This window comes from Thamnophis sirtalis, unplaced genomic scaffold (genome assembly GCF_051295495.1).
Source record: "Thamnophis sirtalis isolate CommonGarterSnake01/CBP01778 unplaced genomic scaffold, rThaSir2_p1.2 scaffold_3, whole genome shotgun sequence".
NCBI lineage: Eukaryota > Metazoa > Chordata > Lepidosauria > Squamata > Natricidae > Thamnophis > Thamnophis sirtalis.
This window is the reverse complement of record NW_028261383.1, coordinates 72,831,447-72,859,215: the sequence shown is the minus strand read 5'-3', so window position 1 is coordinate 72,859,215 and position 27,769 is coordinate 72,831,447. Positions and strand designations below refer to the sequence as shown.

Sequence of the window (27,769 nt, the reverse complement as noted above, 5' to 3'; positions counted from 1 at the left end):
CAAGATAATGTACATTTTTAAAAATTACTTAAATTTTAAAATAAATTTTAAATGTAATAAAATACAGAGCTACAATAGATAAAACATAACTACCTCTTTCCCTCTATGGGACAAGCCCGTGTCTCCTCCTATTCTTCCCTTTAGATTTAGTTCACTTTCACCGTGTCGACAGAGGTAGATGGAACGAGGAGTTACATGAATATTCATGAGGTAGTAAACAATCCGACTCTGAATATGATCCATTACATGGTTTACAAGGTAACTCCTTCCAACATCCATGATTTTAATATAAGAAAGATCCCTGTAACAATAGGAGACGTAATTAATTATTGTCCTATTTAGCCTAATGCTTTACTTATCAGCCACAGAGACCAGGAATACATTTTACTCACCAACATTTGAGGAAAAGTGCAGATAGTCCTCCAATTATGTCCATTTGTTTAGTTCAAACAATTCAAAGTTATAAGGGCACTGAAAGAACTGGATTTGCAACCAGTCCTTGAAGTTTTGGCCACCGCATTTGCCCTTTCCCCAGTCAATCAAAATTTGGCCCTAGCCTACATTTACAGCCACTCAGTCCTGCCCCTCCATTTCCCCACATTCCCCAGTAGTGCCTACTGGTACCACCCACTCTCTTGCCTGCAGCACCAGCCTACACACTGCAGCACCCATCTGGAGCACTCACCCACCCCTCAACCGCTAACCTATTTGCCTGACATCTTGCCTCTTTCCACTTAATGACCGGAGTGGTCCTGGGGTTATGACAGCAACCAGGATTACCACTGCTAATAGATTCAGTCCTGTGATGTTGTGCTTCACAACCCCATCATTTAGCGAAGGACATTCCAGTCCTGACTGCCATTAGAACCTAAGGACTACCTGTAGTTCCAGAATCTAACAAAAAGAACTTTTAAGTAACAGGGTGTTTGTTAATATGCAATGTATTTATTTTATTTACATTCTTTTTACATTATGGAATCTAGTTTGAAAGTTAGTAAAAATAGTTAACTGTATATAAGTAATACAGAGTTTTACTATATCTTCAATTAACTAAGATCTGAAGAGAGAATTCCAAATTAACCATATTATCCATACTATATAGAATTTGTAAATCCACATAGCTTGTGGCTGTCAATTTCTATTTTAACAGATAATTACTTGTTTACCTAGAAATGAAGCATGCATTCAAAGAATCAGCCTGCAGAGAGGCCAAGATTTCTTGGAACTGTGGCTATGAATTTATGTTTAGCTTACTTTTTAATGTGTCCACTGGGATGATTTATCTTTGGTAAACAGATATTTCAAGCTATTTTCTCTGACAGATTTTTTTTTTGGCTGAATCATTAATTAGGAACCTCATTTGCTGATGCTCTAAATTTCAGTTCCAAGATCCTTTTTCAACTATGCTAGCAACAGCATGAAATTAATATATCAACATTATTTGTTGCCCAAGCCACGTTACTGCATTTTTTTCTCATTAATAAAAATTAACATTGTTTTCACAACTAGAACAGTTCATGTTTTTCTAGGGCTTTTATCTGTTGATTATAGCCAGTATGCAATACATATAGTCAACTACTTTTGTAAACCAAACAGGTTTACTGGTCAAAATCATAAAATAACTTAAGTGAATATGGGAAAACTCCTAAAAATTGCATGACATTATTTGCAAACCTCCTAATACAGCACACTGACAAGAGCTGAATTCTCAGTGTCATGGTAAATCTGGGCCTGGGCTCTACCAGTTGAAGTCCATATAAGGAAATGCCCACAACTGAATGCTGTTCCTTCAAATTATGTCATTACAATTAAACAATCGTATTAGTTTAGCCACTTGCAAGAATAAAAAGGCATGTTATAAATCAAATAAATAAAGAAAAGATCAGTTTATTATGAAACAAAACAAAAGCACTAATTTTATCACTAAAAACCATACAGTATAGCAAGCAATCGCAAAAGGGCTCCAGGAGAATATATTTATTAGTTAATCTTTTTATGGCTATAACAATATGCAAAAGAGCTCTTGGAAAGCCAAGAGATAAGCTATGAGATCTAGGATTTTATGGGCAACTAAGGGCATTCCCTGAAACAATTTGAAATGGCTAATGTTAAACAGTAAAAAAAATGGCCAGTTTTATTAAAAAGATATTCTGAAGATACACAAAAGCCAATAACAACATTCCCAATGTTATGGGAGTATATATTTTCTCATTTTCAGTTCTATCTAATATCAATCAGTAATGTTTACTTTATTTTACATATAAAAATGTAAATATTCAGAGACATGACATCAGAAACGGTAATATTCTGATATATGTTTCCACCTTCCTAATGGAACCTAGGAGTTATATCTTTTCCATAGTGGCTTCTGCCCTCCAGAACACTCAATCTCATCTGACCCCAGTATTCGGCACACTTCCATCCTCCTAAGTCTTCCAGGCCATAAAGAACTGGCTCTTACCCTAAACATTGGGATAAGGCGAGATTGGAACCTAGAGATGGTTTTGTTGAATACAGTGAAAGGAGATGGTTGAAGAACAATTTTTTTTGCTTTTTTTAAATGTGTTTGTGTTTTTATTGCTGTTATGAGTTGCCCAGAGTTTTTTTAATGTGTGATAATATAAAATAAGAATAATATATTCTATTTTTTATCTCGAGTCATTTCAAAGCATATAAATTTAATAAATAAAATAAAAATAAAAGATGGTCATTATTTGACAAAAAGAACAAAGCAGACTGAATCAGAAAACCTACTGCCATTTGTCTTGGACGGAATGTGGACCAAAAGTTATTTTCAAATTATACTGATTAATATTCAAAATACCCATGTTAAATGCTGTGACTATTTCACATTTGGTCATTTTTTTAGGCAATCATGGAGTTTCACTTTTTTTTTTAACCTTTTTCACTTCCCATTTTTCCTCACTCCAGATCACAAAGGCGTAAACATAACTGAGTAATAAAATTTGTCAGGACTACAAATAGCTCACAGTAAAGGACCAGTGTTCTTTGTTGATTTTGCTACCTTGGCCTGACAAAGCACACATCCCTGTGCTTTATTTATGACGTGCTTTATTTCACAATTCTGTCTCTATCTTCTAATATTAAAAGCATTTCTGCTTATTCTCATCACTATTTTAAATTCTTCCTTTCTTATTAAAAGTATTTATATCATGTCTCTCACATTAATTTATATCATTCATCTGAAAGGATGTGTTCCCCTAAAATGTATGTTATAAGTTAAATGGATTAAACTTTAAGGTACCATATTATTGTTTTTTAATTAAAATTGAAATCGTCACTTACTTGTCTAGATTTTCATCCAGCGTCTCATATGAATTCTTGTAACACTCAATTCTTTTCATAAAGTCCTCTGTAGCTTCATCACTAGCACAGTCAACATAATCAGGACTGCCTAATTTTACTTGCTAAGAAATCACAGAACAAAGAAATCTCTAAATATTATTAAAGAAGTCAATTAGTTATATGATGCTTTCCTACATTCTGCGTTAGAAAAAACTAAATTTAAAAGAGAAACCTAACTTATACTTCAACAATTTAGGGAAAATGTACAAATTAAATATCAGTAGAAAAGATAACATGGATGGTAAATTGTTATCATAAGATTGACACTTTTGTTTTGAATTCTTTTAATTTCTATAGCCTTAATTTAATACATTATGTCCTATAGCAGTGATGGCTAACCTTTTTCTCCTCACATGCCGCAATTGCGCACACATATGTGACAACACATAAGTGGGTTCTCCCTCATAATGCAATGTGTCCCACTCCCCCTGTGCATGCGCCCAACCAGTGTGACCCCCCTGCATGTGTGTTACCCCCTGCGCACCCCATTTTGGTCCTAGAAGGCTTCCCTGAAGCCTCCTGGGACCAAAAATGGGGGGGCGTGCCATACCACCACCACCCTGCATCCCATTTTGGGCCTAGCAGGCCGTCCTGAAGCCTCCTGGGACCAAAAATGGGATGCTGGGGGTGTGCTGCATCCCCGCGCTCCCTTCTGTGCATATGAGGATGACACCCTTGCCCACCCCCCATGCATGAACAAACATCTCCTGCATCCACCGCAGAGACCCGGAACACACAACTCCTGCATGCAACGCAGACACCCGAAAATCAGCTGTCTGGCAGGAGGCGCACCTGAATGCACAGTGGAGCTGAGTTGGACGGCTTGCATGCCCACAGAGAGGGCTCCGCATGCCACCTGTGGCACGTGTGCCATAGGTTAGCCATCACGGTTCTATAGTGTATTGTCCACATATCATATATGAATACATATTTGATGACCTTTTATTTAAACTAAATTTGTATATCAATGATTGCATGATCTCTGTAGATGAAAATAAATAAAATAAATAAATTTATATAGTTTGGTGATCGAGAAATAATATTCCCATACTTCTCCTGGGATTGTTCTGCAATTCTAAGGTTAGTTTAGTTGTCTTCTGCGTTTCTTGAAAGGAGGCAGATTTTACTGGTAAAAAAGGCATTTTGCAAACCAGTTTCTGAAAATTTAATCCCTAGTGAAAGTTTTTTTACTTGAGTATTGCAGGGAGTGAAGCAGCTAGATCTGATTCAGAGGTTCTGGGAAGTAAACTGAGCACCAACAGTTTAACATAAACGGAACTTACGACTCACCACAATATTTGCAGCAATAACCTCAGGATCAACGCATACTGACTCCACAAAAAAAGTCTGTAAGCCAAACAGGAAGAACATTGATGTTGGACCTTTACATAATATTTTTCACTTTCTAAAAAAAATGCAAAGCAGGCTTCAACTTACTTACTCAAAAGCAAAACACAGTGCTGTACAAAAAAACAAATAGTAGTTCTTGTTTAGTAACCACAATAGAAACCAGCTAGTTGATTGTTAAGCAAAGTAATTACTAAATAAAACCACAACTTTGTTTATGATCTGACTTCAACTTTCCACTGCTTAGCAGACCTCTGATCATAAATGCAAGGATTGATTTAAAGTTACTTTTTCATCACTGCCATAACTATGAACAATGCTAAACAAGGCAATCTGTAATAGTTCAAACCTAATCATGGAATCTAGGCATTCTCGATTTAGAGTTCATGCCACAGAGAAAAGGAATCTCTCTTTCTCTACTACTCTGGATCTTTTTATTTCTGACCCCTGGAGTAGTATTTTAATAGTATAAAAGCTATTTTAATTGTCATGCAATATAAATTATTTTAAAGAAAATTCCATATACTGTATCCTTCAAGAGGAATAAATTAAAGAAAAAAGGCTATGTCTCTTCCTTATTCCCTCACAAAAATACATGAATTACAATTAACAAGGCAATTAATGGTACATGCAATATTAAATTGCCAGCTTTCTTAAAAGTGAGAATTTCTAATCACAACAGAATCTTCTTTCATATTTACTAGCAACAAAAACTATTGTTCATAGTTACTGTCAACCATAGAATTAAAATTACATAATAAATTAGAAGCATAACTTACCAGAAATTTGAGTGTTTTTTTTACAGAACTACTTACAGCCAATACTTTTCATCTGCAGTATTTAGAACAAACATTTTACATATTCTAGGACTAAATAATTTTAGCATCTTTACTGAACTGACCTTAAATCCATTTTCTTCACCAAACTTATATATGGTGTCTCTACGTTCCCTTGTAGTATTTGTTGCATCAAAAACCTAGATGAGACAATACAGGAATCAGTGGTAGATCAGTAAATGTGTGTGTGTGTGTGTGTGTGTGTGTTTTCATAGATTTTCACGGGTACAGGTATGCAGGTCTTGGCAGAACCCAAATTATTACTAATAATATACATGTATATTTGTAATATTTCATGAATCATTAATAAAATGTAACAGCTTCATCATAAATATTTTTAGCAACTACTGTGTGGTTTTTGCATAGTATATACAGTGGGGCAAAAAAGTATTTAGTCAGCCACCAATTGTGCAAGTTCTCCTACTTAAAAAGATGAGAGAGGCCTGTAATTGACATCATAGGTAGACCTCAACTATGACAAACAAAATGAGAAAACAAATCCAGACAATCACATTGTCTGACTTGGAAAGAATTTTTTTGCAAAATATGGTGGAAAATCACCTACAAACAAGCAAGATTTCTGGCTCTCACAGACCTGTAACTTCTTCTTTAAGAGGCTCCTCTGTCCTTCACTCATTACCTATATTAATGGCACCTGTTTGAACTTGTTAGCAGTATAAAAGACCCCTGTCCACAACCTCAAACAGTCACACTCTAAACTCCACTATGGTGAAGACCAAAGAGCTGTCGCAGGACACCAGAAACAAAATTGTAGACCTGCACCAGGCTGGGAAGACTGAATCTGCAATAGGCAAGCAACTTGGTGTGAAGAAATCAACTGTGGGAGCAATAATTAGAAAATGGAAGACATACAAGACCACTGATAATCTCCCTCGATCTGGGGCTCCATGCAAGATCTCACCTCGTGGGGTCAAAATGATCACAAGAACGGTAAGCAAAAATCCCAGACGGGGGGACTTAGTGAATGACCTGCAGAGAGCTGGGACCAAGATAATAAAGGCTACCATCAGTAACACACTACGCCACCAGGGACTCAAATCCTGCAGTGCCTCCCTGCTTAAGCCAGTACATGTCCAGGCCCGTCTGAAGTTTGCTAGAGAGCATTTGGATGATCCAGAAGAGGATTGGGAGGATGTCATATGGTCAGATGAAACCAAAGTAGAACTGTTTGGTAGAAACACAATTCATCGTGTTTGGAGGAGAGAGAATGCTGAGTTGCATCCAAAGAACACCATACCTACTGTGAAGCACGGAGGTGGCAACATCATGCTTTGGGGCTGTTTCTCTGCAAAGGGACCAGGATGACTGATCCATGTACAGGAAAGAATGAATGGGGCCATGTATCGTGAGATTTTGAGTGCAAACCTCCTTCCATCAGCAAAGGCATTGAAGATGAAACATGGCTGGGTCTTTCAGCATGACAATGATCCCAAACACACCGCCCAGGCAACGAAGGAATGGCTTCATAAGAAGCATTTCAAGGTGCTGGAGTGGCCTAGCCAGTCTCCAGATCTCAACCCCATAGAAAACCTTTGGAGGGAGTTGAAAGTGCGTGTTGCCCAGCGACAGCCCCAAAATATCACTGCTCTAGAGGAGATCTGCATGGAGGAATGGGCCAATATACCAGCAACAGTGTGTGCCAACCTTGTGAAGACTTACAGACAACATTTGACCTCTGTAATTGCCAACAAAGGATATATGACACAGTATTGAGATGAACTTTTGATATTGACCAAATACTTATTTTCCACCATAATTTGCAAAAAAAATTCTTTCCAAATCAGACGATGTGATTGTCTGGATTTGTTTTCTCATTTTGTCTCTCATAGTTGAGGTCTACCTATGATGTCATTTTATTCATGATAACAGGACCACTTTGCAGGCCTCCCAAACCCTCTGCACGCCCATTTTTGCAAAAAACGGGATGCACGAGGCAGGGTTTAGGGATGCCAAAAATGCTGTATTCAGTGTGTAAGACGCACCCAGATTGAGTCCACTCAACAGGATTATATCCTAGCTGAATATAACTATATTATTATTCTACATAACACAATTTTACTATGAATGTGCTATAAGATACAAACACAGAAGCAATTTAAAACTACCTCTGCATTATAAAAAATGATGTCAGCAGATACAGATATGAAAATTACCCACTGACGCTGGCAGAAGGTTAGTACTATGTAGCTTATATTGTAATTTTCTTCAATAATAATTGAGTAACCAGAATCAACTATGAAACAGGGGTTAAACTGGACCTAAACTCCAACCTCATAGAATTTAAATAGCATATGGAATTTGAGAGCCACCACCTCAAAAACCTGGGAAAAACTGTTCTAGTACTCATTTGTTTAGCAATGCACCATAGAACACTTACTGCCACATGCCCATTTTCTTCACAAAGATATCGCCGGACATCATTTAGTGCTGCTAAGGCACACTTTCTTAAAAAGAAGAGACAACACCCTGGTTATACCCCTGACAAGACTTCATAGTTACAAATACACAGGGCTATTTCTAGCATTATTAAAAGACTATACACAAAATAGGACTCAGCCTTACATACAAAAGCATTTAAAAGGCATGCTTCAGAAATGCTGAAGCAACTTATGTGTCTTCCTCCAGTTCACAGATTATGCTCAATAAAATTAAAACAATGATTACAGGAAGAAAACTTAAGAATGAGCGACGCATCTCTCAAGACAGCTATCCTACTTTCCCACCTTGGTAGAAACAACCAACAGCATCAGCTATTTTCTAATTTGTTAGCATCAACATTCCTTTAGACCAAAACAGCAACATGATGCCAACAGAAAGTGGCATATGACCAACTTACTTTCGGATTTTCAGGGCTTCTTTATTGTCTGGCAAGAAGAATTCAAAGGACTTGTATGTTTTTACCAAATCTCGACGGTACTGACCAACATTAAACTCTGTGTAGAAAAGTCAAGGAGGAAAATTGAGTTTTTATTTTCTTCTATAATGTACATTTATAGAATAAGATGTACAGAGATGACTTATCACTGCCACTAAATAAGGTATAGGTTATCTCAAATAGCCAAAAAAATTATTATACATTATCATCTTGAAAGTCTATGGAGATTCTCCAGGTCATGGTTGTCCCAAAGGTGCTTTTTCAAGAGCTGAAGAAGCTTCTTGGAAGCGTCTTCTTGAAAAAGCACCTTTGGGGTATAATCTTGAAACCAGATAACTTTACAATTATACCCTAAATATTGTTTATAGCAAGCTATGAAGGGCACTTTTCCAGTTCTTCTCAGATCCAATTTTTCCTGTGAAGCTTTTAGCTGACTCTTATAACTTAAATCTGTGATTAAGTCTAGGTAGATATAACTGAAAACAAAGCATCTTAGCTTCATTTTATATTTCCTTCCATTTTCCTTTCCTTACTTTTAATTGAAAGCAGTTTAGCATATTGAACCAACTTTTTAAAAATTGGTTAAGCACTATTCACACTAGTGACATTTTTAGATAAAAAATAACAGTAATAATACCTTTAACTAATAATATATTTTACCTTGGTTAACCAAATATCAACATCTACCTATCCTGAATCCTTAGAAAGGACTTGATTGATAAAAATGCCAAATTCAGTCTAAACACTAGGCTGACTATGTAACGAACCAATAAAAAACTTATTCTGTTACATTTTTTCTGTTTTATTATATAATTATAAAACATATATATTACATGTAATATTAATACAGTGTGGACTAGAGATTATTAACGCTCTAAAGTTAATAATCTAATAACATAAGACTGTTAAAGATAGAAAAGATACTATATCAGTATTAACTAATTTAAAATACCAATTTTATAAGCATAAGAGTCATTTAATTGGAAAGATGGCCAACATATAAATGTAATAAATAAAAATAAATAAATAAGATTATTTAGCTTTTACATCCAGAGCAGCTGAAAAATAATCAAAGTATTTGGTGTAAAATAAATTTCTGCTTAAGCTGATTACGTAATACTTTCCACTATATTGTTAAAAAGAATACAGACAAACCCAAATAGGCAACAACATCTAAACAGAAAAAAAGGAAAGAAAATAATGGCTACTTGTATAATATACTTTTAGGTGCCTTTAGAAACCAAAGGGGTTTATATTTGCCATGCTATAAATACATTGTATTTATGGGAACAATTCTTACCTAAATTTTGGTTAAACCTCTGTTATGTGAGCACTCACCTTTTGTAGGCACTCCAATCCAGTTTAAGTAGCGTGTCAATTTTTTTGATATGTAAGTTTTTCCTCTTGCTGGAAGGCCAACCATTACAATCAGAGTAGGACAATTTGTCATGCATACTGTAAAAAAAATGGTAGAGTTAGTGTTCATGAAAAACAGGAGTATCAGTCACAGAGCTGAAGACTAAATTGGGAAATAGCTGCATCTTTTTATGGGAATAATAGCACTCCAGGGAGAGCCTTGTCATTTTGATGAAGCATTCAAAATAGTATACCATTTTTATTAGAAATTCCCCCAAAGCCACTAGTTTCACAAATGCTTGCTATACATTTTACAGTGTTATTCTGAAATCAACTTCAGAAACCCATTCATATGTTTCACCAATTCCTGAAGTACAGCATCACCTGGAATTATTTTTTTCAGGATCCAAGAAGTTCCCTAAAGATGGGCTCCAGCATGAGTCGGAAAACTCAGAAAATAAAACCCCTGGTCCCAGTGACTGACCCAGATTGGATCCTGCAACATTATCTGGGGACACGTATATTCACCTTCATTTTTTTTCAGTTACTCAAGCCAGCTGCGGTATATAATCTGCTTCCCACCAAGTATTATTTATCTCCACCAATTACTCTTATGCATTCAACTTGGAAAAAAATCTTTGAAAGACAATGCGTAAGTTTTCTCAAAATACAGACCAGTAATGAGCAACTTTTGTAACTCAGTTCTGTGCTATGAGAAGATATGCTATATATCCAAGCAATTCTTAAAATGGGCAAAAATACTCAAGTTGTTATGTAAGACCAGAAAGATTTCATAAAGCATCAGTCATGTTATTTACAATTTTAAAATTGTTTTTAAACTAAAATATATATAACTCAGTAACTGCGATCTCATAAAACAATTACAGGCATCAGTGTAACAAAACAAAACTATGTTAGTGCAGATACAATAAAGTTGAGGTAATGACAGAAGTGAACATCAAAGTTTGAAAGAACTCTGGTTGACAGTGGAGGTCAGGAAGGCCTGGCATGCTATGGTCCATGCACAAAAAGTCAAACATGACTTAGCGACTGAACAACAAAAATGACAATAGAAAAACTCACTTAAGGGTTTCTTAAGATAGGTACCCATATAAATCTTTTCAATAAGTAAAAAATAATATGCTTATATAATAAATATTCTACATTTGTTACCATAGTAATTATTACTCATGCTTTGCAAAGAGGGTAATATTATTGCTATAGTCAGCTATTCCCCAAACACTAATGTAAAAATTTAAGAACACTGCAAATCAGACAATGGCTGAGCCCATTGATTTGCTAAGCTTTAGAACAAGAGGAAAAGAGTTAATTGGAAAATAATGTTTTTATTAACCAAACTTTGAATATCTGACTTTTTAAAGGAAATTGGTGGCTTATTACAACCAGGAATTATCTGGTTTGTACAAGTTTGCTTGCACTTTCTTTGATTTTCACCATTTCTGGGATGGCTTATGGACAAGGGAAATGAAAGGGACAGAACGGAAAAATAAAAATAAAATTAGTGTCATGATTCACCAACAGTGTATTTAATGACACTGGCATAGAAGGAACTGTTTGGTTTTTTTCTAATGCATATGTGAAACATATACAGCTCCTCCATTAAAGCACTAGACTTACATAGTTTATCTTTAATAAGTAGTAATGTTTCTATACAATATGGATCAGCAACTTATGACCATGAGGCTACATTTAGCCCCATATCTAACCAACAATTTAGACTCTTATTAAAATATGTTCCCTGACAAACAACTACCTGAAAAAAAGGTTTCAGAAAAGATGAGGAAGATAAATGCACCCTTAAAAGAGGACCTATGTGTTTGTGGCTTAGATCCATCTATTATTATTATATCTCCAAAGAGTATCCAAAGACAAAAATTAAGTTACTATTTAATCTAAAACAAGAAAAATATGTATTGTAATCACTATTGGAATACTACATAGTATTCCTTGCATTATATCAACTCATCTTACATAATAATCCAGAACCTTCCTTCCCTTACCGCACACATAACTAATGCTGATAAATATTTTATCAAACGCTTTACAAATTAAGCTAACTTTACTATTAAATTTTTATGCAGTGGGATTTCCTTCTTTCTCCTTTCTCTTCCGATCCTCTTCAAAATGATGCACCAAATCTCTGAAGATGATTTTGAGAAAATCCGTTCTTTCTCCTGATTCCAATGACCAATCTACCAGCAGAAGGAATTAATCCTTTCTACCTATAACACAGTGTAAAACTACCAAGCACATTTTGTGCCATTCTTTCTTTCAATGTTATCAAGTTAGAACTAAAACTATGGATGGCCATCAGGTGTCAGTAAAAAGATTTAGTACATTTCTGGCATTTAGTAAATATATTTTTTTTATTTTTTGCACACATGTGGTAGCCATATTTAACCACTTAGTTAAGAAAGGGTCTATTGCAAATCATTAGGCAACACTGTTTTTGACTAATTTCCCAGCAGCAATGTAAGAAAAATTGCAAGAAAGGCACTGATAAATGCAATAATATTGAGATGCAGATAACAAATATGTTTTTATGCATGCGTGCCTGTGTGTGGAGATAGGGAGGGGAGGGAGGGAGGGAGAGAGATGGATGGCAGGAAAAATCAGCTAAATGTTGCAAAAGAATACAGATTATAAAAGACCAATTATAAAAAGCTGTCAACTGCATCAAAGAATTATCACTCAAACTTTCTAGGCTACCAAAAGTGAGTTCATGCACGTGGTAATCACTTACTTTTTGAAACCTACTATGCCTTTACTTATTTATAAAGAATAAAGTATATGCATGAGCAAATCTTAACTTTAATTTGGGTTCACTGCACAAAACACAGTAGTTAATTGTTTAAATAACTTTTTGAAACTGTAAACATCTATTATATCTAATATTTAATATTCAAGCTCTTACAGCTCTTTTACAGTAATCAATTTCATTAGGTACAGGAGGAAGTACTGTGGCCTAATTTTGATGCATACTTTAATAAAAAATATCAGATACCCCAGAATTTTTCTCTGAACTTTCTCAAGTTACAAAGTAAGATTTAGGCATTCCCATTAATAAAATATGATTCTAGCTGTACTTGATGGAAGCCAACATTACAATATTTTACAATAGGTTTGCTACTTATGAAGTTTTTTTTAATAAATAAAAAAACCACACATATGACCCTACTTATACACATGGGAATTCCATGTTCAAACGATTTAAGTAATAATGGCACGTATTGCAAGCTGATATGCATTTTAAAAATATACTTCCATTTGTAGACATCACAATACAGTAACAATAACTTAAGGATATGCATCCATTGCTTTGAATCATAGTTCTCATTTTTGACTGCCAACAAGAACAGAGTGTACCTAAGTTGTTGACACTAAGACAGTATATGGACAAATCTATATTTTGAAACTGTTCAAAGCAATTGTGCAAAAATGAAATTCTGAGCAACTAGAAATTAAAGATTATGCAACACTTACAAACTATGAGAAATAAATGTATTGCCAGAACACTATTACTGAAGCTGAATGATTTTTTTAAAGCAAGTAAAGCTATATTTTCTCCATTACCTTATGAAATAAAAACCCATAATCATTCCCATAATTTTTTCCAAACCTGTCCATGAATAAGTGTGACAAATTGAATTGCCTCTATTTTCCGTCTCCTATCTCTCTCCTCTTCCTCTCCTCCAAAAATGTCAGTTCTTAAATGTATTTGTTACAATAATTTAGTCTGTAATATTGAATAGCTTCTGAATTTAGCTGATGAAAGTTGAGAACTATTGACAAGTCCAGCCTTTATTTTGCAGATTTTTATTCAGTATATCTTCTGAGAACATGTGGATGAAGGATGCATTTCTATGGATCTGAACAAAAAACTCTCCGAAGATAATATGTCAGCATTAACATTAGCTCACCTTGATTGAGTCTAATAATTCCTCAATTACTCATAAATAATACTCATTGTGTCAAAGAAGTGTCAGAGCGTCACCACTGCATGTGTTTTCTCTGCTGAAAAAGACACTTAATCCTAATTTACTAAACCTAACACATGGGTTCTGAATAAAGTATGATAAAAGATGCTCTTGTGGACTGAGAGATAGTTAATAAAGAAAAATAGAAAGGAAGAATAAATGTCTGAATTTATTCCCATGTTCACTACATGTGTAAAGTAATGTGAATTAGGTATTGGCATTTGGACGAGTTTGTTTTACTTGTAATAAATGATTTGGAGTTAGGGTTATGTAGCGTAGTAGTCATGTTTGCTAATGATACAAAGAGTTCATGTTAACACTTGCAGAAAAGGGCTATGTAAATGAATTTCAAAATGCTGTTCAGTGTACTGTAGAACATACAGAGAGAATCCAAACTCCATTTACATATCAACATGATCTTGGCATCAAGTAGACAATTAATGAAAAAGTTAAGTTAGCTGCAGCTGCTGGATAAAAAAAAAAAAAGGCTAAGTCCGTGCAAGGAATTAAGAAGGAAACTGAAAATAGATACAATAATGCTGATATAATAATGTTCTAGTTAGTAAAAGTACAGGCAGTCCCTGGGTTACAGAGGAGACCCATCCCTAAGTCTGTTTTTAAGTTGAGCAAGCACATACGTAAAGGGTACATAAGAGGAAAAATATATATGATTTAACTTAAAATGGTGGATGATGTTCTTCTTCGAGCTGGCAAACTGCTGAAGCCACACAATGTTTTTCGTGAGTGTCACAAATGTGTATGTACTTTATTGCAAACCTCTATACTTAACTCAATTCTTTTAATAGAATAGGCTGTATAGCAATCAGTTCATAAGTACAAGTTGTCCTTTAGTTAGGCAATCTTATCCCAGGGCGTTGTATTGTTTACCATGCTCAGAGAACTGTAACAACTGCACAAGAATATTTTATTGCTGAAAGAGGTACAAAACGAAGGAACACACATAGCAGTATCACAAGCCTGGATAGAGGGCAATAGCTTCCAGGCATCCAGTATATATAAGGCATGCTTCCTATGATTCATTAGGAAAGCAACTCTCCTATGAAATGAGATTACAGCAATAAGGGCACTTTAATTTGAGACATAAGATAAAAGTAGATACAATATTTATAAAATTGTGCAAGAAAATTGACTGTTTTCTATAGCACAATATTAAAACTTGATGTCATCCACTGAATCTACATAAACAGTCAAAATTGGCCAAAGGGGAATTATTTCTTCTTTGGTTGTGGCAATAAACATAAATTTGGGCAGCTTCAAAGACACCAAACAGGTGTATGAAACACGAGGCCATCAATGTCTGATTGATAACTTTGATATTCTCTTCTGATGAATCAAAGGCAGTATGCCTTAAATACTTGCTGCTGGGAAGCTACAGCGGCTATTGCTCTCTATTTAGGCTTGTGAGCATCTCAAATACATACAGTTGGTCAGTGAGTAATAAAGAATGAGAGGCCAGATGGGACTATAGCCTAATCCAAGTAGGACTTTTTTGTTCTGTTTTCTACACTGACTGTGTCCTAAAATAAATAGGACACAGCTTTTCCAAACTTATTTTTATACCATATGTAGCCTTTATACCTCAACTCAACTGAGTGGTTCCTCTTATCATGCTGTTTCTAAGTTATGATAGCACTGTGATAATAAAACAAATTAATATTGGGTGTATAAAAATAAATGAATTACCATTTAAAGAAATGCTTTCAAGTATTCCAAAGTGTTCCAAAGTTTATTTCATACAAATTTTGTAATGCTATGTTCCCTCTGAAATCTGCTTTTTGTGAGTCAGATAGAATGGCTCCCATCTCCCATAGACTGAGGATCAATATCTGTGTTTCCAAGCAAAAGATATGAGATAATGCATGATCCATACCCATTCCTCCTGACCAGAGGTGGGTTGCTGCTGGTTTTGCTACCAGTCCGCAACATCCACGTGGGCGCTGTTCAATGTAAATTGTTCTTCGCACATGCACAGAGCAATTTACAGTGAACTGTGCATACGCAGCCACTAAAAATCATAATTGTTGCAGCCCAGCAGCAGTGTGGGAACCAGTTTGGGGGTGTGGCAGGCCTGGGTTGTTGCATCCCAAGCCTGAATTCCGCTATCGGTTCGTCCAAACTGGGCTAAACCGGGAGCAACCCACCTCTGCTCCTGACTAGAGAGAACAAAGTTTGCTTCAGAATCCTTGACATAAGAAGAGGAGGGACCAAGGCTTATAGCCCAACAGGATCTTCCCCCGCCCCACCTTTTTTTTGTTAACAAAGACTTGCTTTAAGTGGTGAAAGAGATAACAAGAATATGGAGCAAGAAAGGGATTGCCAGTTTGGAAGCCTTCCCAAAATGAACAGAGAAAAAACACTTCAGAAAAGCAGAAGTGGTTCTCTCAATCTGTGGAAAGCAGGGTTTTAGATCTGTTTTAAGAGGGGAGCTGATCTGCTTTATTCAGCAGGTACCTTGGTTTTGTCTAGTAAATGTTTCCAGTGATTTTCGTATCTGTAATTGTGGCTTCTCTGTGTCATGCTCTATGCAAATAACAACAAATAGTGTTTTTTTCTTGGACAGGAATAACCTAGACCCTTACTTTGGTATCTTGACTACTGCAGTGCATTTTATCTTATATGGGCTGACTCTTCAATGATTCAGCATTTGAGGCTTGTGGAGAAGGCTGCCTCAAACATCTCTTGTACACACGAAACTGATCCTAAAGAAATATACTAACTTATACAATGGTCTGAGCATTTTGATAATAGCAATAGCAATTAGACTTATATACTGATTCACAGTGCTTTCCAGCCCTTTCTAAATGGTTTACAGAGTCATCATATTGCCCTCAACAACGTGGTACATTTTATCCATCTCAGAAGGATGGAAGGCTGAGTCAACCTCAAGCCAGTGAGGATCAAACCACTGGCAGTCAGCAGAATTAGCCTGCAATACTGCATTCTAACCACTGTACCACGTTTAATATTCAAAGTAATTTCTTTTCTAATATTTGTTTTCCTCAACATTAAGATCTGCAGGTGGGATCTCCCTAGCAGTGAAGGTTGAGAGATATGCTTGCAGGGGGCAATGGCTACCGCAGCGTTTGAAACATCCATCTCCTCAAGGCCTGGCTTTTGGAACTGAGACAAGATCTGGATTTTCACCCTTCAGAAATATGTATATTTATCTCAAAAGTAGCCCATGTTGAACAGTATAACACAGTCAAACATCAGAAAATTAACTACAGGAAACATTTTATGACATTTTGTAATATATCATAAAATGCTTTATGGTAATTTTATGTCATAAAATGTTTTATAAAAATTGCCAATTTTCAGTTCCATGGATCCAGGATTTTGAATGTATTTCATAAGTTAACCATAATCTTGGTTGAAAAAAATTTGTTATATGATGCATCATTTTGCCCAGTTAAAGGTTAGACATAGGCGTTTTATACAAATGATACAGATAATTTATATAGATAAAGAAGATTATGTTTCACTAGTATTTCACAAACAGTAAATATGGAAATGGACATGATACATACAACTATCTATATCAAAGAAACATACTTAACTATATGTGTAGCCAAAACAGTACTTTTTATTTATTTATTCAAATTTGTATGCTGCCTATTTCTATAATTAAGACATACTGAAAAGCATGATAAAAACAATATATAATACCTAGGTATATTGTGAACATCTTGTATCACCAAGCAAACTATTTTTCTTTTAAAAAAATAGTTAGCTTCCCAGAGTTATGCATTTGAGAAAGGCAGCCATATTGAATAAATAAAAAAATATTAAATAATTTTCAATTATTTTTAAAGATTAATATGCATCTATGTCACTTATGCTGTATACATTTATTGCAAGTAAAACCGATGCCACGGCAGCATACATAAATAGGTCAACTTGTCATATAAGATACTATATTCAGCTCATCTATGTAAACTCCTCCTTCCTCCAGAGCAACTAAAAGGAAATTTCAACACATCTATTAATCCTGCCTTAATTTTCCAGAAGCAGAGGCACCTCTGCCTATAGATAATAAAAGGAAATGCATTCCTACTGATTGTCTAAGTCACTTCAGTGCTTCCTAACTTAAGTTGGCTGAGGATTCTCAACAATTCTGCAGGTTTTTATGGATATCTCCAGATCCTAGGATAGACATGCTCCATCCCTACTATCCTCTTTAGATTTTGAAATGCAGTGTATGTATATGTGGCCAAAATGAAACTCCAGCTAGCACATAATAATTAGTACAGGAGCTAGAATATTAACTACAATCAGCATTAAAGTCATAGTAGAGCTCTACTACTTTAAGTTTATTGATATTTTTAACAACTGCCAAATGATTGAATGTCTATGGAGATTCTCAATCATCCAGATCATGGTTGTCCCCAAAGTGCTTTTCAAAAGGCAACTGGACTTTCCCCACCATTCAACCAACACTGAATGGCCTTTGGGATGCTGAATTATTTTTTTATTTTATTTTACAGATTAATAAATTCTGGAACACATCATTTCGTCCCAAATTGGAAAGTTAGTATTATGATTTGCTCAAAACAATCCAACATCAAATAAAGCATTATAAATTTAATTGTGATTAAATATTCTGTGCAAATAAAATATTAAGGTCTATCAAAAAATATGATTCCCAACTGGGGGGTACTTCCCCTGGAGTTGCAAGACGATATTCCAGGGGCTGCGAAAACGTGGGTTTAGGTATTTCAAAATTATAGTGCATATGCATAATTATATGCATATAATTATTTACTTTTGTAAGGGGTGCAGGAATCAGAAGCGTTCTGGGGGTTGCGGGTATAGAAAAGGTTGGGAACTTCTGCTCTAATGGTTAACTCTAGTTTGTTCCTGTCTCATGAAACTATAAAGTCCAAATAACATTCAGAGTTATAGCTAAGTACCAGGCGATATTAATTAAAATCATTTAGAAGTATGACTGCTCCTAACTTAATGCATAGTAAAAAAATATGAAAAAATAATTAATATTAATTTCTATTTGTGATTTTTTTGGGGGGGAAAGGCATTGTAAAACTAAAGATGTTCTCTATAATTGTTATCTGACAGAACATTATCTAGGAGGGCAATTCAATGCTACAGATTCCCATGGCTACACAAACATACAGATTGCATAACACTTCACCTTTGGATGCGACACAGCTGTTATATCCTGAATGAGGTAACTATGGGGCAAAACAGGCATCTTACTACTGGTAAAGAATTCTACAGGAAAAAATACTATTTTTTAAGGATATATTCAGTGACCAATACAAAACTCAAAGCAGAAAGTTGCTCATGGATTTATTCTTTTTTTACAAAGAAGAGAACTACCAAGCCAAAACCCCAAAACCCTAACAGCTGCATGCATAGCCATTCACATGTAAACTCCCTCTGCACAAAACAACCACATTTATTTTTGACACATGGTGACATCTTTTTATCAGCATGCAGTACATTGAAATATACTTTCAGGTAATCGATTCAACCAGCTCCACCCTATATTGACAACTTAGATGCAAATGGAAATACTACCTTTTATACAGCACTCAAAGGCTGTTTGTAAGCACTAATACATATTCCCTACCATAATTAAAATGTACATATTCAGCTGCTAAAGCTCTTTACTGAGACACTGTTCCCGGTCAACTCTGTATATTTCTGCCAGCTCTTCCTACTGCATGGACCTAGAAGAGTAGACCAAAGCCAGCTTTTCTTTCCTTTGAGATTACAATCCATATAAAGTCCCCGTATCTTCTCTATGATCTTCCTAGGTGTGCATATCTCTGCTAATACAAATCACACCTTGTAAAAAGACAGTCTGAAACACATTCAATCTCTGACTTCCCAATGCAAGTGTTGATTATGGTTATCCAATGAGTGTCACATTTTCAGATGTTGTTCCAGATTTCCATCTTTTCCTGTTTTTAAGTGAATAAATCTCATAGTCTATTTGAACAAACAAGCAGCTCTCTCTACAACTTTATTTATTTCTCTTCTACTTTTCCCTTTTCCCTTATATAATTAAAAATGCACTGTTTCTCCCTTTCTGCCAATATTTTCTAGAAGCACCTTTATCAATGCTATTCTATTCCATGTGCATTCAAAACCACATCCTACTTAGTTCTATCTGACTTGGTTAATATGCAAAGGTTAGCAGTATTAAGTACAAATCCAGGTAAATTGTTCTCAACCTCAGGGATCACACTCACACTCATTTTTTAAGTATCACAAAATCTTTATTTGAACACTCATAAATTCAGTTAGGTAAAGCTTTCACTATTAATAGTAATATTAATATTATTAATATTAATAATACATTTGTCATTCAAGAAATTGGATGTGCATTAGCAAATGAATCACTAGATGAAGAGTTATACTAGCAATTTTGATACTATAAAACCGCTGTTAAAGATGAAATTATTGGCATATCAACATACATTTTGATGTATGTTGAACCACGTGCGTTTTTTATTATCATTATTTCACTAGGAAGATGCCATGTGTGTGAGAGCAAATGTGCATGTACTGTATTGCAGCAGTGGCTAAGTACAAAAAGAAAAAGCTGGAAATTCATTGCAATCAATGGTTGCAATGTCAAGAAACCACCTGTAGTTCTTTTCAAATTGGCTTTTGCAACTCTTCAGTATTGTGCAATGGCATTTTGAAGATGCCCGGCATTCCATGCCACACCTGAGCTATTCTCATAACTAGCAGGTGCTGCAAAATCATTCGGCCAAGCAAAACGGGGACCTGGGGTCCTCACTTCATCCCTCTGGAACTGTCTCCTTTCCAAATCCAACGGGAACCCTCCGTGTCTTACAAGAGGCTTTGACAGCAAAGAGGAAAGCAACCCCCTCAATCAATAGGACCGTCCAGCGGTAAACCGGCATGTCTATCATGGGGTGGGGGGAAATGATCGCCAGGTCTCCGATTTCAAGTCCTGCTTCCACATACTTCACCCAACACCCGCACCGGGGTGATGCAACTCCAGTGCCCCGACTCTCCTATCCGCCCCCTCTCCATCTCAGCTCATCAGTCTTCGACCCGCCACTCACCGCCGCGTTGCGCGCTGTGTTTCGCCGGAAGCCCATTGCTGTAGGGTACCCAGATCTTCTGCAGGGGGTTCTGCGTGAGCTCTCGAGCCGGCGAAGACGCCATTCTCGCCTGCGGTATCGGAGCGCTGCTGCAGCCCCGTCTGCTACGACAGCAAAGCGCGAACGTCCAAGAAGGTGCGCCTCTGCCAGCCTGCTAGCCAGCCGGCTTGTACCCGGTCTCCCTCGGCGACGGGCAGGGGCTGGCAAGGCCACCGTGGGGGCGGAGTCTGCAGCCAAGCCCCCCCTCCTCAGGCCAGAGCTGAGAACAGGTTGCAGAGCTGGAGGCTGACGCGGATTCTGCCCGCCCCACCCCACCCCGCCCTCTGCGCGCTTCGCGGAGACAAAGGAGAGCCGCGAAAGTGGCGTGAGCGGGACAGGCAGAGAGAAAGCAAGGCTTTGTTTGCCCCGCCAGATGGGGTAGCAAAACGAAGTGCTTTAGATGCACGTTTCTGTTTTGAAAGCAAAGATGCCATCCGCAACCTTTGCGGATTTGCTCTGAAGTAAGCCTCTAGGTGTTTTAACTCAACTGACATGCAGGTAAGAGCTGATCAAAAACTGTAACCTCTCATCTTAAAAACTAACAATATGTCATACGGTCTCCTAAACTACAGCCCATCGAAGTATCCCTTACATTTAAAACTATGGATACAAATGTTTTTCATAAAAACCAAGTACAAATGTTTAACAGCCTTGATGATTCCATTTTTTTTCTTAAAAAGGCTATATTCATTTGAAAAACCTTTTTAGATGCCTAAGATTGCAGCCGTAACTGCTTAAGTCCCTACTGTTTCTTTTTCATTCCCTAAGAAGATTTCCATATATTCTGGATGCCTTTGGTGTAATATGCATTTCTGATTCAAAATGAAAGACGGAGAAATTCATGTTATTAACCTAAGAATTCTGGGAGTTGTAGTTTTGAGGGAAGCCTCGAAATGTATTTGAAAGGTTTAGCAACAAACTAGAAGCAGACACATTAGCATTATTAAGCCACTTCAAATCCAAGACATTCCCTTAAAATACTATATATACATAATCACAGCAAGAGGAAGCATCATTTAGATTTTGAAAAAGCTAAGCAGGATCAGGATCAGTCCTTATTAGATGACAGACTATCAAAAAGTCTCAAGAGTATAAGATTCTCTTGCAAGAGATGCTTTCATGTTGGTTTCTTATGTTTTATTAGTGTAGGATTGTTTGCATAATTTGCTAACCCTTGATTAGCTAGTCCAAGGTTTGCTGAACTAATCCACTTGCCAACAAACATAATGCATAATGCACAGCATAGTGAACCACAAACTAGTGGTACATATTGAACTATTAAATGACATTATTCAATGGCATTATAATCTTAAATATTGCTTTACCCCTTTGTATTAATACTCCAAACATCAGATTCTAACATAAAAGAACACTTTAAAGATGTAGCAATCTTTTCTTCTGAGACATAGAAACCATAGTTCATGAGAAGAAAGACCAGTAACTGACCAAGTAATACATTTTTCATGTTCAGAATTTATACTATATTGGTAGAGGACAAATCAGTGATACTGATGTATCTCAGCAACCTCTGATAAGACCATTTTAATTTCCATTTGGCCTTTTTTTTGCAACTCTTTCCCTTTTCTCAGCTGATCATTCTTGTTTCATCTCTATCAAGGCAGAATTCACACTATTGAAATTCTTCAGCATTACTAGCAAAACATGCGAAGTATTTCAAGAGGAAAAAAAATGGGTATAGGCAAAAACTATACATCTTTCAATTTTTTCATCTCAAGCTAGATTGAAACACCAGGATAGAGGGATTTGCTCTGAACCTGATTTAGATGAGGAAGGATTGCACATCCACATTCTCCGTAAAGAATCCCTCAAGTTGAGTTAAACTTGTACTAAATTTTTATTAGCAGAATCATGGAAATAGTATATACCGGTAATTTCCTTCTTTCAGAGTTTTTTTATAAACTTCCTAGGCTAGCCCAGAACCCTAGAATTCTTGGTAGATTCCCATGCAAATGATTTTCAGGATCAGCAGAGGGCAAATACAGGCTGGAAATAACCGTGGTAGACCATTTATTTATATTATTATTTTATTTTTTACTTTATTTATTGTATACCACCTTCATTATTTTTACCAATAACTCAATGTGACAAACATATCCAACACACCTTCCTCCTCCTATTTTTTCAGCAACAACAACCCTTGAGGTGGGGAAGATTGAGCAGGTGTAACTGGTCCAAGGTCACCCAAGTAGCTTTCATGACTAAGGCGGACTTGAACTCATAATAGCAAGCTTTCTAGCTTGGTGCCTTAATTACTAGATAAAACTAGCTCTCTCTATGCCATAATGTATACTAACCCTGCCTACTCCCATTTCTGCATGAATATAATTGTAAAGAAATCAGTTTAAAATGTAACTTTATTTTTTTTAAAAAAACAACTAGTATTTTGCCATGTTAGTATGAAGACAGATTCTTCCCCAAATTGGAAAATAAGAAGAGAATGTAATGTTGAAAAAGAGCAAATGGACAGAAATCTATATCTGCTAGCATTGATAGTACTGAGAGCTTTGAATATAATTTTTACTGTCACCATCCAACTTGGCAAGGGATCTTTGCTGCTTGATTGGTGGAACTTAATCATTTTATAATACCAAAATGGAGTTCCTCTATTTACTTTCCCTTACAATAGTGGTTCTCAACCTGTGGTCGGCACCCCTTTGGGGGGTCAAACGACCCTTTCACAGGGGTCGCCTAAGTCCATCAGAAAACGGGTATTTTTGATGGTCTTAGGAACCAAGACACCAATTTTATGGTTGGGGGTCACCACAACATGAGGAACTGCATTAAAGGGTTGCGACATTGGGAAGGTTGAGAACCACTGCCTTGCAACATCTTTCCTTATTCCGTACTTCCCAGTATAGTTGTTCATTACCCATTCCCATTCTAGTTTTTGTATATTTGTTCATTTTCTTTTTCTTCTAATGGGATACAGAGACACATGCAAACATGCAGCACATATTTTTGTGTGACAAAATAGTTAATATATCCAGATGGGGATAAATAATTGCAATAACTTATTTTCCAGGCAATTTAATGTTATATTATTATTCCTAGCTCTAGCTTTTTTAGAAGTATGGTTTCTTAGGTCTGCAAGGTGAAGAAGGCCAGATATTATGCCAGCTGTATTTGGGGTGTATTTTTAATTCTTTCCTGTCTTCTCTTTCTCCTAGGGAAGAACCATGTTAAATAACTGCTCTGAACTGCCCATAAACTGAGTTTATGAAGTGCCCAGGATACAAATACTGCAAAACTCAATAAAATACAATAAAAATTGTTTTCTGGTAGCACAGAGAACAGAGTTGGAAGAGGCCATGAACTCCAATTGCCTATTCAAACCCAGAATAAACAATATGAATAAATTACTAGTCAAAATCATTAATTCAATCTCACCACAAACACACTAATCTTATAATCTCATAAAAGTAATGGACTATTACATTCATATGTCCTGAGTTATATCATTTTACTTTTCCATTCATAATAGATTTGAGAGAGGGGACCATTTAAACTATAATGTTTAAAATAAAATGTACATTTATTGTTGTGATGACTAATTTACAATTCTAAAAAAATAATAGAGAACATTCAAAAGATGAACAAACAGGATTTAGAGGTGAAACTCGAAAAATTAGAATATTGTGCAAACATTCATTTATTTCAGTAATGCAACTTAAAAGGTGAAACTAATATATGAGATAAGACTCATTACATGCAAAGCAAGATAGTTCAAGCTGTGATTTGTCATAATTATGATGATTATGGCGTACAGCTCATGAAAACCCCAAATCCACCATCTCAGAAAATTAGAATATTACATGCAATCAATAAAACAAGGATTGTACATAGAACAATATCGGATAAGCATGCATATGTACTCGGTACTTGGCTTGGGCCCCTTTTGCAGCAATTACTGCCTCAATGCGGCATGGCATAGAAGCTATCAGCCTGTGGCACTGCTGAGGTGTTATGGAAGACCAGGATGCTTCAATAGTGGTCTTCAGCTCTTCTGCATTGTTCCGTCTCATGTCTCTCATCTTTTTCTTGGCAATGCCCCATAGATTCTCTATGAGGTTCAAGACAGGCAGGTTTGCTGGCCAATCAAGCACAGTAATCCCAAGGTCATTGAACCAGGCTTTGGTGCTTTTGGCAGTGTGGGCATCCCCATAAAGCTCGTCTGCGGAAGGAAGCATGAAGTGCTTCAAAATCTCCTGGTAGACGGCTGCGTTGACCCTGGTCTTAATGAAGCACAGTGGTCCAAAGTCCGGTTGCTCAGTGGTCCAAAGTCCTCTTTTATGATGAGAGCAACTTTTGCATCTCATTTGGAAACCAAGGACCCAGAGTATGGAGGAAGAATGGAAAGGTCAATCAAGCACAGTAACCCCACGCTCATTGAACGAGTTTTTAGTGCTTTTGGCAAAAGTTACTCTCATCAGAAAAGAGGACTTTGGACCACTGAGCAACCAGACTCTGGACCACTGTGCTTCTTGCTTTGCATATAATGAGTCTTATCTCATATATTAGTTTCACCTTTTAAGTTGCATTACTGAAATAAATGAACTTTTGCAAGATATTCTAATTTTTCGAGTTTCATCTGTATATTACCTACCTAAGTAAGCAAGTGAAAAAATCACTTGCTTACTTAGAAACATATCTTCCTATTTAAAGCATTTACAGAATTAAAGAATGTAAGAAGTTATAACAAATTTGCATAATAACTCATCAAAACAAATATATTGTCAAATGTTATTAAATGTTTGAAATGAATAATTTTATATACATTCACTGTTTTATTCTATCAATCATATTAAGAATATCATAGAATCATAATGTAAATTATTAAATGAACTTTCTAAATGAAACCTACACTAAAACATCATTTTGTGACTTGTATCTGGTATTAATGACTTCTTCCTTATCAGCTGCTCTTACCTTCTCTAGAAGCTGAACCAGTCCCGGTATCTGCTGAATTTGTTAATTTGTTGAGTTAACATAGGAAGACAAAATGGTGTTTGGGGAGCAGGATTTATATATCTAGTTCTCTGCCAGTTTCCAAATAGGAAAGAGTCCATTTGGAATTCTTTCAGAAATTAATGTAAAATAAATGCAAAGAGTCTGAACAAGTGCTGCCACAGTCTTAAGAGATATAAGAGTTATCTCTTATTTAATTACTACAATAAATGTTTCATTACTCTTTTAATTTAATCAGCTCCAAATAGTCAACTAAGGTAGCAAAACATTTCTTCATTTTTCAATATAAAAATATATAAACAATAAGATTCCTTTACTGACTATTAAGTGTTGCATAAAAAGATGAGCCTGCATCTCATTTACTTTGGCCACGTCATGCAGGAGAATTTACTGGAGAAAGCAATTATGTTTGGAAGAGTTAGCAGTAAAAGGAAACCAGGCTGCCAAAGGATTCAGTGGCTGGCTGGATACCAACAAAGCTGACACCCACCAAGGCATAAAACAACTCAAAGAAGTAATGCAAGATTAGAAGATGTGAGAGACCTGGCCCTTAGAATTGGCCCAGAGGATTCAGACAGGAGTGAATGGATAATATTATCATCATCAGTACTTTGATTAGGAAAGTGTGCACAGCCCTCCTAATTTCTGTATTATTATCTAGCTAACAGCAAATTACTAAACTGTCTAAGGGTTTCACCAGTGCATGTATATTATAGGGCTTTGCACTAGAAATAATATAAATGGACATAAAGTTGTAATGTGCTAATGTTTTAATATTAAAATTAAATAAACTGAAATTATAACAATCCTTCCATGGATTCTTTTGATGTTTATTAATACGGTATTTAAAATTACTGCTCTTTTTAACATGGTAAGAAAGTGTTATGGACGTTCTTACACAATGGCTATAATTATGGGAATGATTAGTAGAAAACATCTCTGCCAGAAGGCAAAACTGCTGAATTTATCATTCAAAGGAATGTGATGAAAACATTCAGCTCTTTACTCCCTTGGCCCAATCTTAGTAGGCAAGCCAATCTTATGAGTAGTAAACGAAGTCAAAATTTTAAAATACGAAAATATTTTGAAATTTTAAATAGTCAAAATGCAAACATGCAATAATAGAGATCAATTGCAGGACTGTTCAGATTGTTAGAAAATAATATACTTCTGTATATTTAGTTTAATTTAGACAATAATGATATTAATGGAATTGCTTTGAAATTATTTTAATTTCTTGAAATTGAAACTGAAATATAAGCTGCAGAACTATAGGTTCTCAGCTTTCTCAGTTTTGTCAATTTGTCAACTTGAAAAAAATAACTGAAAAAGGAAGAATAAAAACATCAATATCAAAATAAAACATGTCTTTTGAGAGCTAGTGGGGAACAAATTCACTGATCTATACATAAAAAGTCAGTAACAAAAATTCCACAAGCAAGTCAGGCACTGAGTGTTCCTTTCTTTAGTGAAATAGATACTGCCCCCAAGGGCAGAATTACATCATGTTCCTGCATTTTACAATTGCATTGCATGGCTTCTGCACTGTATAGAACATAGCCTATACAAAGGTCTTCGAAGTTAATTGAAAATTTTAGTGTATAAAGATAGCATCACAAGAGCACTTCCTGTTTTTACATTTATTAATCCAGAATTTCAATTGGTTTTTTAAAAATTAATCCTTGTATTTTTTCTTAGGAAAAAAAAATGAGCCTAAGGAAAAATATTTGTCTTAATTGTTTGGGGTGAGGGGGGGTTAGCTTTCATATCTCTAAATAAATGTGAACAATTTCATGTTCCAAATATCTTAAATACTGTCAAAAT

The 27,769-nt window shown here is 35.8% G+C and overlaps 1 protein-coding gene across 5 annotated transcripts in view; it reads right to left on the bottom strand.

Annotated features, from left to right (window-relative positions):
- The window catches only part of PFKFB4 (6-phosphofructo-2-kinase/fructose-2,6-biphosphatase 4), a 64,294-nt gene that overhangs the window by 13,773 nt on the left and 22,752 nt on the right, over positions 1 to 27,769 (bottom strand). The window contains exons 1-8 of one of the 5 annotated variants that reach the window (XM_087709151.1): positions 20,882 to 21,075; positions 9,784 to 9,900; positions 8,407 to 8,503; positions 7,948 to 8,014; positions 5,615 to 5,689; positions 4,657 to 4,713; positions 3,307 to 3,428; positions 94 to 301 (exon numbers count right to left, since the gene is read on the bottom strand). In XM_087709151.1, coding sequence (XP_087565277.1) covers positions 94 to 301; positions 3,307 to 3,428; positions 4,657 to 4,713; positions 5,615 to 5,689; positions 7,948 to 8,014; positions 8,407 to 8,503; positions 9,784 to 9,900; positions 20,882 to 20,984 — 846 coding nt within the window. In that variant the 5' untranslated portion in view covers positions 20,985 to 21,075. Of the gene's footprint in view, positions 1 to 93; positions 302 to 3,306; positions 3,429 to 4,656; positions 4,714 to 5,614; positions 5,690 to 7,947; positions 8,015 to 8,406; positions 8,504 to 9,783; positions 9,901 to 20,881; positions 21,076 to 27,769 lie in introns of those variants that run through there. The other 4 variants (XM_087709148.1, XM_087709147.1, XM_087709149.1 and 1 more) reach the window with 4 other exon arrangements.